At 36.9% G+C, this 18,101-nt stretch overlaps 1 protein-coding gene across 2 annotated transcripts in view; it reads left to right on the forward strand.

The window, feature by feature from the left end:
* Positions 1–370: 370 nt before the first annotated feature.
* The window catches only part of gabrzb (gamma-aminobutyric acid type A receptor subunit zeta, b), a 38,632-nt gene continuing 20,901 nt past the window's right edge, over positions 371–18,101 (forward strand). The window contains exons 1-3 of one of the 2 annotated variants that reach the window (XM_088421819.1): positions 371–573; positions 658–754; positions 9,718–9,810. In XM_088421819.1, coding sequence (XP_088277945.1) covers positions 9,758–9,810 — 53 coding nt within the window. In that variant the 5' untranslated portion in view covers positions 371–573; positions 658–754; positions 9,718–9,757. Of the gene's footprint in view, positions 755–9,717; positions 9,811–18,101 lie in introns of both variants that reach the window. The other variant, XM_088421818.1, reaches the window with a different exon arrangement.

An 18,101-nucleotide genomic window follows, 5' to 3' on the forward strand; every position in this document is an offset into this window, starting at 1 on the left:
ATCTTAGACATAGAAGAAAACAAGTGAGGTTACGGGGAAATGGTTAACCTCATCCTCGAGTCTCATTTTGCTGATATTTTCCTTTCTTAAAGCAGACTGTTCTCAATGTGGCCGATTAGAAAGCATAATAGCCTGCAGGTGCTGCTTCCAAGCGTTAAATTTGTGCTGACAGGATTATTGTCACTTGATTTCTTCAAAGAACCAAAATAGATGACACAGCGTGCATGTTGGGTGCCGATACCCATTTCAGTCAGACTACAATTATATTTCATTTCGCTGATGGGAATTCATAAAAGCGGACGGAACTAATATTTCTAATATTTTGTCACTTCATGCATTTGGACTGCAATGAGTTGGATCACGTGCTATAAATGTCTTTGAGTTGTGTGTGGGTGTGTGGGTGTGGTTTTTTTTTTTAAGTCACTGAGCACAGTGAGATGGTAACACAGTAGTCGTCATCCCGGCAGATTTTAGATTCAATGCTTTGGATATTTCACATCTGCTGGCATGCCCACGGCGTGCGTCATTGCGCACAAGCGCTTCCAGCCCAGACGTGAAACGGGAATCTGCTGAGTGAGCACAATAGGTTGTTTTGTCGCTCTTACGTGAGCTCGAATCAGCAGGTGCTGTCTTTAACAGAACTGTCTCCACTGCAAGGACACAGACCGAAAAGGGATCGCTTCCATTGCTGATTACACAAGTCAAGAATCAAGGATGCGATAAAACGTGACTTCGCAGCGAGCGGCAGTTTCAGGTACATTTGATCTTTGACTTGACATTACCCTATATAAAACTGCAAGTGGCACTTGTCTGGTGTGATTTTTCCCAGTCTCTTTTTTTGACAATGTTGTTTTAAATAATGTCGGAGCGTTCTATTTTCGCGTGGCGCTTTTTATCTCCAGCGCAACCATATAGAGTGTGCTGTTATTTGAAGTCTGTTGAAGATTCGGAACTTTGAAGGCAGTGATTTTTTTTTAAACTTTCTTTCTTTTTAAATGAGTTTAATATTGTCGCAGGCGTAGCTCTTTCCTTCATATACATTTGTCTCTTGGCGTTAACGTGCGCTGTACGTGTGTGTACATGTTCCTCATCCTCAATTACATGGCATGAATTATTTCGCTCTGTACACAATATTTGCATCTAATTTATTCTTGTGAATGTCAAGGGTTAACGGTGTTTCACTTGATCATGCATGCATCTTCATCGTTTGTTGGTTTCTGAAGAATGGGGCATGGGTTGGAGAAACAACTTCACATATTGCGATTTATAAAACCTTTAAATACTTCATAAATGTGATGATGGGGGCTAAATTGGACTAAGGCGTAAATGGCTCCTAAATATATTGTGATTTTAACGGTAGGCCTAATATTTTACAAGCAAATTTGCATGCCCGATCTGTGGTTATTGTGTTTAGTAGGCTCAATGAAACAAATAATCATACTTCTGCTGTAGTGCTGCATTGCAATGCCATGCTGAAAATCACCTCGCTATCCAATTAAAGTATGTTTCGTTTCTCAAAGGCCTCCTCTAATTTCACAAAGTATTTGTAGGCTAACACTCATGTTGCCTTTTATCTTTGGAACAAACCCAGATTGCAAGGCATACTTAATTGGTGCAGCTTTTGTTCACTCATTGGCTCTAAACTGCCAGCTGCCAGCTTTCAGATCTCACAATGCAGGCCAACCATCACAAACTCGGACTGGAGGGTAGAGGAATGTGATTTACATAAATAGAGTTGTGTGGCCAACGGAAGTATTATCATCAGAACTCCAGATCGGCAAGTACTGTTTTGTTTCCCTCTTATATGATGGAGGTCCTTTCACAAATGAAACTTGTTTGTCAGAGTGTTTATAAAGAATTTGTCAATGCATTAACGTGATCAGGTCTCTCTTGTGCTCAAGAGCACACAATTCGAGAATAAGGCCGTAGCCTGTCAGAGACCGATGTAGCTGGGTAAAAAGCCAGTGTGGTTGTGGGGTTTGTGGCCCCAAGTGCAGAGAAGCTCAGCGGCAAGGATTTGTTGCAGAAGTCCATATTTAATTAACATAAAGGCTAACATAATCAGGACATGAAAAACTACAAAGTTAGGCAGCCAAGCAAACAAGACAAAACACAAAGCAGGTAGGTACACATGACGAGAATGATCCCACAAGAAGTGAAACAAACAGGGAACTAAATACACTCAAACTAATTATGCAACAAGGAACATCTGCACAAGAAACAATTAGAGCAAGGATGCTGAGAGTTTAACTCAAGGGGGGCGGGTTGACAAGGACAGGTGGATACAATCAAACTAATAAGACATGAAAACAAAGGGAATTAAAGCATGAAAACTAAAAGTCAAACATAAACATAAAACATAAAAACAAAAACAAAAAAAAATCCCAACTGTGTCAAAGGCTAGCAGGAGTCTGAGATTAAGACAGACCAAAAACTTGAGAATGAAACTTGAGACTGAAGCAAGAACACAACAAAAAAAAAAAAAAATCTGTTTTAATAACCAAGACAAGGTTGAAAAATTAAAGAGCAATTAAAAATCTCCACTGCTTTCAAAGCACAACATGCAAAAAATCCATCTATTTAAAAATTACTCCAAAAATGAAAAGAAGTCAGAATGAATGAAAAATGTAATTTCCTTTGCATTTTGTGACATTTTTTGAGACCCCGTCATGCAATTTTCTTGATTCTATATAAACAACCAAATATACCATCCACCCATCCATTTTCTAGAGCCACTTATCCTTCCAAGGGTCATAGGCTTGCTGGTGCCTATCCCAGCTGACCGGGGAGTAGCATTCACACACCCAAACACACCTAAGGACAATTTAGTACGTCCAACCAAATGTACATTTCTGTTAAATAAAGCACACTCCTGAAACATACTGCTAAGCAAATTTGACACAGAAGTTAATTTGTAAGATGGCTCTTTGGAGTGTATGTGCGCCAAATGCATGCTATTTTAAATATTACAGTATGCATTTCTAGATGAAGGACCCCCCCCCCCCCCCCCCTTTCAAGGGAATGGAGCTTCCAAAAACATGCATGGTGCTTAAATTGAAGTGTCAAAACTGTCTGAAGGTGTCAGTTTGAGTGTCAACATTCAGGGTCTACGTCACCTCTCGCTTTAGGCTTCATCTTACCTGTGACTCCGAGAACTAACGTAAATGGAAATGGATCTATGTATAACAAGTGGATGGATCCATTGAGAAAGATTATCCCCTAATATGCTAGTTGACCTTTTTTCTGGACATAAACCTGCAAGAACGTGAGTGTACTCAGTCTCTGAGAAATTTAGAGCTGCACCAACATATTTGTAATGTTGAATAGAGAACATTTACTTTTCATTTTGTGGCAAGTGCATGCAGTGAAAACATTATCTAAGACACCACAGGTTAGTTTGAGGTAGAGCTGCACCACAACGGCATAAATCCTTCTGGTATTGTCCAATTCTAAAATGTCAAAGTGTCCAGATTCTTCAGAGAAAAAAAAGGTCTCCCCCAGGCTTTCGTTTTCAAGGATTACGTGTCAAAGAAATGTGGCCAAAGCTTAGATATTGGGATGCCGAGGCCCTGAAAAAAGTCTCTTTTGATTAAGGGTGAGCAATGCATCATCCTTTGTCAATGGTTTTAAGCCTCAGACATCCAATTATTAACATAGCGTGGCCCAACTCCTTTAAATGGCTTTTTGGTGAAATTTATAATAGGTACAGTATACTATATTACATGTTACAGATGTGAGAGACACAGTGAAAGACTGGTCAGCATATGTCCCTCACATGGGGTTGTGGGTTTGATTCCGGCTCCTGCATTTCTATGTGAAGTTCTGTGCATGTTCTCCCTGTGACCATGCTGGTTTTCTCTGGGTACTCCAGTTTCCACACTCAATCACAAAAATGTGCATGGAAGGTATAATGGACACTCATCTCTGTGCTCCCTGCGATTGGTTGGCAATCAGTTCAGGGTGGACTTCATGTACTCCTCAAAAAGACAACTGAGATAGGTAGCAGCAAGCCTGTGACCCTTGTGAGGGCCAGAAGTTGAGGAAATGGATGGATGGATGAATATTACAATGCGCATCTGCAGTTAGCCCCATTGTTGGCACCTATGTTGTAAAGATTTTGTCAGTCACCCGTCCACGAGCAAAATTTGTTTTAGCCAATCGAAATCTCCGCTTCTTCCATCACCATAACTCTGGTATGAACCAAGTGGTGAATCAATCTTCCTTCATATTGCATAAAATTGTGTCTTCATCAGACCAGATAAATTTGTTTCTCACATCTGTGTCGTTGGTCACTTGTTGCCAACTATTTAGGCTGTATATGCATTTGGTTTTGTGGAATGACTTTGGCTGAAGCCCAAATTGGTGAAGCAGAGCAGTTATTTCAACAAATGTATTAGCTGGTGTATTAGCTCATGAACTTTATTGATTGCTTGGAGTCATGTAACCTTTGACACAAGCATTCTGGGATTCATTTGTGAATTGCAGCTATGAAGGATAGAATGAGGAATGGCAGTAACTGAGTAATTATATTTTGAGGCCAGATATGACTCATGCTGTATATGTGTATGATAAAGGAATATGAATGACTCAATTCTGCCTGACATATACTTTTTTTAAAAATATTTCTTTATGCCCTTTTCAAGTCTGCTTTAAATCAAAATGCCCACAGACGATATGCATCACTTTGGAGACACCTACTCTTAAAACATGACAGTGCTCTCGGAGGTGGTCACTAAAATAGAGCAGACGCAGGTCTAAACATCTGGCTCATCAGTGGAATGTATTCTGTCACATATCACACATAGTCCCATGGGGATCATCACTGTTGATTAAGTTTTAATCATTTTGAAGCTATGTAGGTCACATTAAATGCAACAGTTGAGATACCTACCATAGTCTCGCATGGACCTTCAACAATGTGATTAGCCCAGAGGATGTGGCAGACATTCATCAGTCACATTCTTTCTTTAAAAAAAAGATTTCTATGGGATCTTGTTCACAATGGGTAAAGCTTGCAAAATGCAGATTATTCAGTAACTCAGTATTTGACTACCGCATTTTTCATTCTGTAAAACACGCTTAGAATCCTTTAAGTCTCTCAAAAATCGACTGTGTTTTTATGAGTGCTAAATGATGTCAATAGACAGAGAGATTAATTAAAGGTTTCTAATTCATTGATCTCTTTTTAATCTCACCTAAACATTTCTGAGAAAACCCCTCAACTGGACTATTTATTTATTTATTTTGAATTTTGATTCATTTTGTTATTGTGTGTGTGTGCAATTGGCTGGCAACCAGTTCAGGGTGTCCGCCGCCTACTACTCAATGACAGCTGAGCTAGAATACAGAACGTCCGAGACCCTCGTGAGGAAAAGCAGTAAAGACAGGCGTAGGCAACTCGGGTCCGAGAAAGCCGCTATCCTGCATGTATTCTGTGTCTCCTTTCTGCAACACAACTGACTCAAATGATCAGGATTTTTGTCAGGCTTCTGCAGAGCTTGCTGATGAGCTGATTGTATGAATATGGTGTGATGTCGGAGAGAGACATCAAAAACATGCAGGGATGCGGCTCGCGAGGAACGGGCCCCACCCCTGGGTTAAGATAATGGATGGATAGAAGTGTTATTATTATGGCAGATCAATATTTGGATAAGCAACAACATAAAATGCCTTCATTCATTTATTTTGTTTAACAAAAGCAGTTGTAACCAGTTAACCTTCTGCTGTATTCTGCTGCAAACTTCAGTTTAAGGCATCGGAAGGAATAATGCTGCTTTTCTTTTGTCATGGCAAATTTATTAGGAAAAAAAAAAAAAAACAACTATGTCCATCCTCCTCGTCACAAACTTGCTCAAATACTGCTGGGTATTCTGGAGTTTAACTTGGCAAAGAGCTTTACTATGGCTCACAACTCTAGTATCTTTGCTATCGTTAGCTGTGGGTGGGTACATTGCATTTATGTTTTTCTTTCTTACAAAGAATAAATATTACTCTAGATTGATCAGGTTATGCAAAACACAATTGCAACTAATCAGTCTCCAGGGTGTAATTGACCTTTCGTTCCCAACCCAAACAATTTAAGCAAAACAAGTACAATGTTTTAAAAAGGGAGCTAACCACCATACAGAGAGCCTAATGTCAGAGACAACATTAAATGAATACAAAAAAACCCAGAACTATCACTCTAGTTAATTAACTGCAAAATATCTTATTTTGACACCCATACGTCTGCAGCACAGTGAATGGGGGGTTTAACATTTGTTCAACACAATTAAGGTTGAGAGTTCATATTTTTGCCGTCCTGTTTAGAATCAGCATATTCTCCTATACTTGCAGGGATATTGTCTCTGGAGGCAGGATTCTTCCCATATTCCAAAACTATACATGTTTGTTTAATTAAAGATTCTAAGTTGTCCATAGGCATGACTGTGTTAATGAAAAGTGTTTTGATTATAGATCTAGATGCACATAGCCTCTCTCCTAGAGTTGGTAGGTATGAGTTTCAGCAAACCTGATGAAAATAAACTGTAAAGAACATAGATGGATGAATTATTCCAGTCATGCGTTTTCTGTTTTTGATTGTCATTTCCATCATTTACAATTTATTGTCGACCCTACTGTATTTGTTTTTTCTCACACATGGTGCACTGTTGTGAAAATTGAACAAACTTAAATTTGTGCCATTCTCCTTGATTCAAGGTGGATGATAATTAATTATGCATCACTCTATTACACACATATTGATTTCTAGCTATAACGCAAGCATTGTAAAGGCTTTTTCCAAAGCTAATGTCACTCTGCTTCACTATTTGCAGTGTGTGGTATTGAGTAGCCTCCAACATATTGATTTTCACAGCCTTTGTGATATAACACTTGGGAATCTCATCGTTGCTTGGACTTGTGCCACAGTTTCAAGCTGGGATATCAGAATTATAGGATTAAGCACTAAAACACCATGAGGCAGTCAATTAGATGGACCTAAAACTTGGTTATTAACATTCACTTCTTATTCAATTTTTACTTTATTTTTCAATTTATTAAAGTTTTGATTATGGCACTAAAGTTTCAATGCTTTAGATTTATGTTGCATGCAACGCAAAGTTGACATTCATGCATCTGGATGAATTAGCAGAATATTAGGGTTGGGAATCTTTGACTTTCTCATGATTTGATTATATTCCTATTTATGGGTCTATGACTAAATTCAGAATCAATTTTGCATTTGCTATCCGTATACCTGCATACCCCATTAACAGTAATAATCTTATTTGAAGATAAAGAAGCGAATTAGATATGAGCAAAATAAAGATTTTTTTGTACTTGACATTTGAAATTCATACAAAATGACAAATAACAACTGATAAGAGTTTTTTCCAAGATTCCTGTGTTTGCACAGCATTAAAGATGAATATAAAGGCAAGAATAATAATCATAATCATAATAATAAATAATAATTTTAAAAATAAGAACAATAAGATTAATATTTATAATAGTAAACAAGTACTGATGAAAATGCAAATAAAAAAGTTTTATTAGGAGAAAAAATACCATATCATACCATACCATAACAGTAATCACAACAAAACAGGAAACCTTTCAAGAATTAAAATTATTGACATATTTTCCTAAAGGAAATATCCTAATAGTATTAAACTCTGTTCTGTAACCATAATTTTGTTTGGTGAGCAAGATTACAACTGGAACATCTTGGAATAAATATTTGAAATATTCTTACAGATACTTCTAAATATTTTATAAACAAAGAGAAGCATGAGAATATTCAGGAGATCACGTTTTGCAAATCTTTTTGTGCTTGCATACTGTATTTTGATGATGACAGTGCCCTCCCTCTTTTAGTCTAAAGACATGGAAAATAACATGCCTTTTATATGGCAAAACTAAGCTTTTCCAGCACAGCCTACCCGTGTTATCTGGCATGAAAGGAATCAATTTTTTCCCCGTCAAGATCATTCATGCACTAAGTTGTTTTTGAACAGCGTGCAATGTTTCCAAACAACTCAAAAGTATTTTTTCCTCAGATAGGAATATCCTTTTGGATCAGACAGTCACCAAAATATACTCCATGTCAAAATTGCTTAATTGAATGAACAAAAAGCATGTTTAAAATGTTAAAATTCTTTAGATGCAACAGTGTAAAAATAGGTTAGCCACTGTTTTTAAATATGGCAACACAAATATGGAGAATGAAACAAGTGATGTTAAAAGAAACAAGATGATAAATGGGATAATCAGGAATTAATGTTTTGAATGAAAATGGGCCAATTTTAATTAACTTTTTATCAATTAATTGAACATAGTAACACCTTACAAGATTTAGGAACAAAATAGAAAGAAAAGAAAGAAAGAATCATCAGTAGATATTAGTTTGAAGTAATAAAGCATACCGAGTCTTTTTTCCATATCTTACTCATATGATGTAATAGTAGGTTATTATTATCCCAAGACAAAACAAACACCTTTTAACAGACGTTCAAGAACATTTTAGCAGCAGGACATATAAACAGTTTTCAGATACACAGAAATATAAAAAATACCCTCCATAACCATTTTTGTTGTTGTTGTTAAATTCTTTCCCAAATATGTAGTCAATTTTTAAATTATGCAACCTTAGAATTGCGATTTTCACTTTAATATGAAGCTGCTAAGGCAACATGGAAGAAAAAAAAAAAGGAAAAACCTTCATTCATGTTATACGGTTTGATCACCTTTTGGGTAAACATTTAACAATGGTGAGATACACACAGAAACACCAAGGGTATATGGAAGAAAAAAATAGTTGAAATAAACAATTTTGAGCTCATGCAAAATGTTTGTGTTAAGGTACTTGCAGTTTAAGTTTTGGGTAAAGAAGGGGTGATAACCGTGGAAGGTGTTAACACGTAGGACAGACCAATCAAGTTATTAAAACAAAATAGGAGACCTTTTTAATGACTGCTTATCACAAAATGACACTTTTATCAGAATGTTTCGTGACATCGACCCATCGTGATTAAATTCTCAATTCGTACATAGCAAATATATCCTCTTTTAAAGACATGTAAGTTTTTGTCAACTGAAGACTATTTCATCCTGTTTGTCCACAGTTGCCATACATTCAACATTAATGTGCCAGTATTTCCTTGCTCTCATTTGCCTTCAGCGTGAGTCGATTCTCGTGCCAGCCTCAGAAGGTTTTCTGATTACTTTCATCTTCGACTTCTGAGAGATGACAGAAACAAAGAGACCCTCTTTGACGGAAACGGCGCTGCTCCTTTTTGCTTTTCAACCCAGTCTGTGACTGGCTTCTGTCTTCACAGGGAGAAGTCATTAACAAGATGTCATTACACTGTATAGGGAATATCCCACAGGCATGTCACCATAGAATCTCAGTACTGCTGTATAAGGTGCAGCCATAAAGATAAAGGGTTTTTGAGGTCATCGTACTGCCATAGGCATTCCATTCTTTCAAATGAAATAAATTACTGTTTATATGAGAAGAGTTTGAGCAATCGGCATGACAGTGTTTGATGCCTGGCTTCTCACTTTGTTTTGAAATACAACAGTTGTGGGATTTTCAAGTGTGCTGTTAAGCACAAACACATTCTTGCATCATTTTTTAGTTGCAGAAGACAGCATTAATTTAGAATGAAACACAATCTATCAAGCCTTGCATCATGCTAACTTGCATGCTATATATGCTGTGTTTTTTTATCCCAGATTCCAGACTCTACTCGGCCTCTCCACTTCCTCTGCAGCCATGGGTCTATTTGTATCTGCTGGGCCCCTGTTCTCGGTGCTCCTCATTAGCAGGTATGATCCTTTACAGAAGAACAAATATCATTTCCGTGTTTTCAAAAGGCAGGAAAAATAATGCTCTGTATTTCCGCGAGAATACGCTAGGGTGTAAAAACTGGCTTTTTTTTTTTTTTTTGGTGCTGCTGCACTATGCTAGGCATTTCAACAGGCCAATGGCATTTTCCATGGTGGCTGAAAGTAGACTATATTTTAAACCAACTGGAAGCAGATCTAATTTGTGGCACAGATTTTATGATGCAATTTTGGTGTATTCGATATGTATACGTATGTGTGGTGGATGTCATTGTATTTAATCAATACATTTTACAGCAACCATCCAAATTTTCCATTGTAGTAATCAACACATTAATATTATTGTGCTTTTTATTATTGTCTTCCCCTTGTGAGGTGAGAAATGGACAGTAAACAGTGACCGTATCGTTTGTGTTGAAACTATAAATGCTCCTTCCACATTGACAGTCACCTCCAGTTTTCAGACTGCGGACATTAAAATTCCATTAATGCATTAACGATGCTATCGAGGAAATCTGATTATGTTCTCACAGATCAGATGCACAGACACAACAGCACAGATCTCATGGGGATGAATGGCTATTTTGCGCCACATTTGTCATCAAAATTTCCTCTACTCCTCTGCGTCACGATATCTGAGCTTCACAGGTGTGCATTCACTCAGTGCCCAACCAAAATATAAAAAAGACCACCCAATGATCTAAAAATCAATTGTTCTGTGAAGACTGTGATAGACATGATTGATTTAGACCCTTGAATAGGCACATTTTGAATTATATTTTTTGAGGCAATACCTTATTACAATTGTAGACTTCATGTAATTGTTTTTTCTAAAGACCCTGGAAATCTAATCTGCAGTACTTAGTCCATCAGCAAAGCCACATTGATGCTGAGATCAGCTGCTGGACAGCTTTTGATCAGTTTCACTCTACCAGTGGAAGATGAATGTACTACACCCATTTTACAAACACACATAGTGACCTATGTGACCCTGATTGTACGAGAAAGATTCCAACCTTATATTCAATGAGCTCCTTGTTGGCGATTTTACAAAATACATATAAAGGGTCATTGAATTCATCCATTCTTCTACTATAACACACTCACTGAGGCATGAATGGACTAAGTGAATTTATCTGCCAGTAGTCGTTCTTCATTGTGAAGCTGCAGACAAGTAATTCTACAGGGTATTACAAAAGTCTTGGGCACATTTCAACATTATACTAGTATATATCTCAAAAACTATTACGACAGAAAAAAAACAAACAAAAAAAACAGCCTGCCATTCTGCAAACAATGGATCTGAAGTTTTACATGAAATGTTCAATTTGAACACATTTGTCACATGGCACACATCAAAATAATTTCAAGGACACAAAATGCCTTTTCTGGTTGATTAAATGCCATTACTGGAGCTGAAAAGAAAAAGAAAAAAAAATCATTTCCATCACAAAAGACATAATGGATTTAGCATGAAAATAGTACCTGTTTCGTTTTACTACCATTTCTTCTTCAGTAGATCTAAGACTTGAAATGTGCCCAACAATTCTGGAACACCTGGTGAATAGACAAAAGAGCGAGTGCTTTGATGCTCTTGTTTACTTTTCGCCTCACATTTTTTTGTTACATATTCTTTGGTTACCTTGACGCAGGGGTGGCCAAGTCCTGTCCTTGAGAGAGTTTTTGATATTTCCCTCAGCCGACAAAGCTCATTTAAATGGGGGTCGTTATCAGACTTCTGAAAACCTCGTTAATGACCTGTTTGTTTGAATAAGGTGTGTTTCTTGAGGAGGAAAATTGAAAACATACAGAATTGTGGTTCTTGAGGACCGGACTCAGCCATCCTTTCCATAATGGCATTAGAGCGTTGTTATTGCCTGAGTTCAAACTGTACATATATTGTACATCGCTTTAATGTTGGATGGATGGATGAACGGGTGGGCAGATAGACATTCAAATTGACATAACTTTTCAGCAGAATTCTGGCTAAATCTAAACATTTTTAATGCAATTTCTATATAAAATGGGAAAAAAATACACAAAAATAAGAAGCAACTTTTGTCCTAAACGATTCTGTAGTACCTTTCCATTTATTTGCAATACCGTGCCTATTGAACCCACTTTTTCATATTCATCAGCGTTAATAGTAGGTCGCCTACCCAGAATATTCCCTCTCTTTGTCTTCTCTGCCATTTTAATCATCCAAAGTAATTAGTCATGGTTTCATGTCCTCATTAATCCATTATATTAGAAGATTCTAGCCACAGGGTTCATTGAGTATTTATTGGCTGAATGCAGCTTCTCATCACCTTCTTTAGTTTACTTAGTATTTATTTAAAACATAAAAAAAAGTTTACAACTAAAAAATTTGCAAGGCAGACTTTTCCGAAAATAAAAAAAGTAACCGTAAAACCTATTGACATGCCTGAAAAGGAGTGTGAAGAAGTACAATTTATTTAATCCCACAATTTTTTAATCATTTCGAAAAACCCTAGCCATAAATAATATTGTCTCATTTATCTCAACAAAATAAAAGATTGTTACACCTTCTGATCACTGAACACTTGACATATCCTTCCACAATGTTATACACAGACACATTTAACATAAACACAGACATCAGATACATCAGATGCATCATGAAAATACCTGAATTTTTAGGATAAATATATAAATCACACAATAAACAACCCCCGTCCCCCCAAAAAAGGAAGGGGGGGGCACTATTTAAATGAAGCAGTGGCGTTGTATAACATATTCCATTTGAAAGCCTGCAGTGCCTCTGCTTCCTTATTAATGTAGATTTTCCACATGAACAAGCTATTAAAAGCTTAAATACAGTCTTTGGCTTGCATTAATTAATTAAAATGGCACTACCAAGTATTTTCATAGAAATTGAGAATCTTTGCCAAAGCACCAGCTTTTTAGACTTCTATTAATTGCACCCTAGGGTTCAATGATACTGTGCATGCAAGCTTATTTTGTGGCAAATACATAAATAATGTTATTGCTGCAATTGTTAGCTTTCCTAACAATGCAGCGTACTGCATACTGGTTTTGTTAGTTATCGTTTAGCCTGGGTGTCCGCAGATTATTATCATAGGACTAAAAAGGTCTTGATTATCCTTAAAACTTACACGTAATGTTTAAATACAATTTAAAGGCTGTAAAATTATACCCAACAATAAACAATAGGAGCATGATTTTTACGTGAAGCTATTGCGGTACTGTGGGGCAAAATACACTTTTTTTGTGTTTTAGCTTTCTTTTTTTTTCTTTTTTTAAGGAGAAATAAAAGGCGTATTCTAAGTTTGCTTTGCTAAACAAGAATGGACAGTGAAAATCATTGATTTAAGAAAGACTGGACTCAAAAGTTAGCATTCATTCTCTCTCTTACCAGCACAGACCAATGTGTTTAAGATGTCAGGAGACAAAAGTAGAACAAGAAAAATAACACTGCACTGAAATTGCCATCTAAAGCTGCAAGCAGGATTCTATTTCTTTTATGACACACAAAAAAAAAAAAAGAGTGCTCACTTAGAGTGACATGGATTTTAGGTGAACACAAGAAGTCGTTCTCAGATTCAGAAATAATAAAAGATGCCTGAAGTGTTACACAATGTTTGAGGTCAAACTAAGAGGAAATGACAGCTAAACCTTAGCGAATTCTTATTTCAGACTTTACAGAAGCCAGATGCAGCGATGTACCGGCTGGTGATCTAGTTAAGCATAATGGAATTAAAAATTAAGAGTGCATTTCCCGAGGTGCATATATGCATAGTGCGTATGACTGATGCCACTCATGATGCGCAGTCGTAGCAGACGTGTTGGTTAGTTACAGACAGACTGACGTGTTGCCGATGAACCACCGCAACGGTATTTTAAAAACAAAAGACTCAAATCAACTGAACAGTTGATTTTATCCATCAATTTAATCTGTCATTTTAATCCGTCATTGTAATCGTCACCACCTGTGTCACCTGCCACCGTTGGTAATGGTAACCAGTTAAAACCTGCTCTTTAATTATGTTTTGAATGAATAATTTGCTTCCACATAGTTGAGCAAAGCATTCTGTGTAGAAGGTGACGGCATTCAAGTGACCAATGGGTACATTGCATCACTCTGATTGGCTCTTTTCTAGGAAATGTAAGATAGAAGTTTTAAAATCCCCCCATGAATGCATTATCTATGATCAGAAAACCCTTGGTTTGTTACTTGTATATGTGACGGATGACATGTGTTCAAATGTGTATTTTGTTTTATGCAATTGTTTCTGTAAATGACTCCAGAGGTTGAGGGCATTCAAACAACATGATGTAAACTACATGCCTTATAGTCGGTGTTACTTATTCCAGTCTACTGCAAGGGGAACACGTTGGTACAACATATGCGATGATGCATGCATGCTATGAGTTGTGGTGTGGGTTTAGTGTTTTTAGTTATAAACTCATTTGCCCTTTTAGGATAATTGAGTGATTGAAAAGAAGACCTTAAGGTTTAGCTTTGACTTTTGGTTTAAGATGATGGATGTTTGATTGTTGCATTCATGGTCAAGGTTTTTTGGAGCGGGGATGGATTTTGGTAATGCAAGCGATAACAGAAGTTGGCTGATGGACCGCCGATTTTAGTTTGGTTAAACTTACAAAAAAATAGAAGGCTGATAATGGAATGGGGTCAATGAACCAGACTGTAAGGGCCAGTAAACAAACGAACAAACAAAAAAATGCAAATCTCCCACCTTTGTCAGAAAGGAGTTTTGTTCAACATTTGTTGGGCATGGCAAGCCACTGTGGGCAAAGGTTGAAGACATGAATAATGCAACTCTGCTGAATGAAAAGGAATAGATTTAAAGAAAATGGTGTCAATTCCGGCTACAGTTTGATCAGCAGAGATGGCAGACAGGTTCATTGCCTGAAGGTTCTCCACCCTCACCTGATAACTTACCACTGATAATTCAGCTTTCAGTCCTTTCTGCAAGTCTTGAACAGCTATTACTTCAAATTCATGGCAATAATGAAGAGTCTGTTAAGCCTCTTGAGAGCGACATCTGGACCGCATCATCACTTGATGCATTTGTTCCTAATGGAGGTCAACACACCTTTTGATGATTTTATGCTATTAACGAGTGAAATACTAAAGTTTCTGTCAAAACAAATGAATGTTAAAACAAAACAGTTCATAGATTTCTGCAAAATCTATCAAAGTTGGAAGCTGTGGGATTTTTTTGTGACGATTCATACGAATAACCTAAATCTGAAGCTTCAAGGGAAGAACAAAGGCGTTTGTGAGCTGATATCTGCAATGCAGGCTTTCCAGAGGAAAATGAAGGTCTTCAAAAGTGACCTAGTGGTAGGCTTGTTTTTAAACATTTTCTCTGACACAAATTATGTAGTGCTCGGTTAACATTTTATAGTGTCATGCTTTCTTTTTTCTTATAACAAGCCCAATCTCAATAAATTTAGGAAATAGTGTAAATCATTAATAAGCACAGAATGCATCTGACTGGTCGATGACTTTCGGTCCCGTCCCCCTAGTTCCACCAATTCGTTTGTGTGGTGATAACACATAGTACAGTATATTTTTTCATCTTGGTGTGCCATGCTGTTTTCTGTGACTGCACTTTTTTGTTGCTTTGTTTTATCTGTTTATTTATAATTTTTGTTTGCAGCTGTTTTAATTTCTTTCTTTTTTTTGCAGTTGTTTTGTTGTAAGCTTGTTTTATTTTGTTTTTTCTGTTTATATAATGTTGCTGGTTGCACTGCATTTGCCTGTAGGCCACCATAGATACCACCACAAATGTTTTTCGAAAGTTTAATAAATCAGACACTGTTGGCGCAGCATGCTCTTTAAAGGGACAATGTGTAAGATTTAGACTGTTTTTCATTACAGACAGCGGGAGTTGCTGTATTTACCATTGTCCGTAGCTAAAACAGCTATGGCAGCCTCCGGAGTAGTGTCACCCCCCACGTAACCTAATTTAATGATAACTAGACCTTCAAAACTATTTAAACCATAGTGTTTGTCATTAAAAACACATTTATTTGCAAGTTTTTTTTAAATTCGTAATCATTTAATTTATTCCTGTTACAGTGTCCCTTAAAGTCTTTTCATTTCATCCAAAAAATCTTTATGCGGTTTACTTTAGCGGTACTTGAGTAAATAATTTGAAAAAAAAATGTTGAAAGTTGGAATTATGAAGTCCTTGTGTCTAAAATCAATTCAAAGAGACAAAGAGCAATCAGTTTAATAATATTTTATTATACTATGTACACGATGACAATGGGCAGTGAGCCATTCAAGAGAGTATGCCTTGGCCAATTTCCCATAGTAGCTTATTTTCAGACCAGTGTCTTTTTTATAAATAGTGGTACATTAAAGCCAAACAGGCAGTTGGATCTATAAAGATCTAATAGAACACCCCAGGTTTATCAAATTTTGGCTTCAATACTCTTTATTACATCCAAGACTTGTGTCACAGCAGAAATAGACAGAAAAATGTTTTTTGGGTAGGGCTGAATTAAACTCACCAAAACTGACCTGTTTATTATTTAGACAGCTATATGTGGCTGCCCATTTTCCTTTGTCAAGGTGCATTTCACCACTATGACGCACTATTTTTCTTTCATACTCTAAAACATAAAACCTTTGTGTCAGATTGACAAATGACTTTTCAGAGCAGTCATGTGTGTATAAGCACCACTGGATGTACATCAGCAAGATAAAAATCGTTATCATTCTGTGAAAAAATTGCAGAAACGGTGTCAAATAGATATATAAACACACACACACACAAACACACACACACACACACACACACACACACACACACACACACACACACACATATATATATATATATATATATATATATATATATATATATATATATATATTTGTATTAAACATGTAAGTTTAATACATAATTGAGTCATTATTATATTCTTCTAAACTCTTGATTTGACTTGGCTTTGATCTAAGCGGTCTTGAAATATAATCAAGAGGTATTGTTTCCCATTATTCAGTATCTACCACAAATTAGCTTTATTCTTAATTTCTGATTGAAAACTTGACTGATTTATTTAATTGTTCTATTGACATTCCCTTTAGCACAGCTCCATCTAGTGGATGCATAATGCAACCCCAGCCATCGCTGTATTTTCTATTCAATGCGGCCTAAATGTGGTGTGCCCTATGTGCGCCTTATAATCTGATGTGCCTTGTAGTGCGGAAATAATCACAGCCGTTACATCACAGCTGCGGTCCCGCCGCAGATGTGATGTCACAGAAGTCATGGGAAAAGGGATTTCAGGGCTGTTTCAGTGTGCTAGCAACCTATGTTGGTGATGACGTTTCTGTTGGGCCCTGATTGGCAAAATCTCGAAATCTTGAAAGCCTGCCTGACAAATTGTGCAGCATCTCTATGATGCAGCCTGCTTCTTAGCTGCGATAATGTCAATCCGGTGGTTAGAGGACCCATACCCGCAGTGCCTCAAGGTTTGGTAGGTTCGGAAACACATGGAATGTGTGATTAAAACATAGTTTATATTTATTGTAATGTTGTCATTACAAGTGTTATCATCAGTGCACAGTGAACTAGTATGTGCAGTGGTATAAAATACATTATCAGAGCTAAACTTGAATTTAAGATGTAATTATAACTTTATTCTGCATTAGTAGGAACGTAGGAACGGAACTCTTGGGCTTATATTCAACACACCCTTATGTATCATAGGAGGTAAATAGTAATCAGTCCTTTCATCCACCTGTCCGTCCATCCATCCATCCATCCATCTTCTTACTACCTTTCTAAATGAGGCATGGTACATACATACCGAGGAGCTGAAGAATGTTCTCGCTAACAATAAACACGTTGTTTTTTTTTAATAATCTCTCAGGGCACCAATTAAAACTGAAAATGTTGATCAATGTAAGTAAGGGCTGAATTTTTTACACACTTCTCAGGCTGGATTTCAGAGGCAGCAGACAGGCTTTGATCTTAGTTTGCATCAGAATGATGGCTGCCCTCACAGGGCTTTTTGTCAACACTGACATATAGTATAAATAATACATCTTCATACTTCATAGTCTTACATAATTGCTCCTGCATTCAACTATGACTAATTTTTAAAATAGAAAAAGGTAATGTAAATGAGTCACCGTTTGTAATGTTTCACTCACTTCAGTGTCAGTTCCTACTCAGTGACAGAATGAATGTGTGAACGTTGTCGGTTGTCCGTCTCGCCAAGCATCATTGTGATGGGTGACTATTCCA

The sequence above is a fragment of the Hippichthys cyanospilos genome, chromosome 8 (assembly GCF_059441005.1).
Source record: "Hippichthys cyanospilos isolate Australia breed blue-spotted pipefish chromosome 8, RoL_Hcya_1.0, whole genome shotgun sequence".
Classification (NCBI taxonomy): Eukaryota; Metazoa; Chordata; class Actinopteri; order Syngnathiformes; family Syngnathidae; genus Hippichthys; species Hippichthys cyanospilos.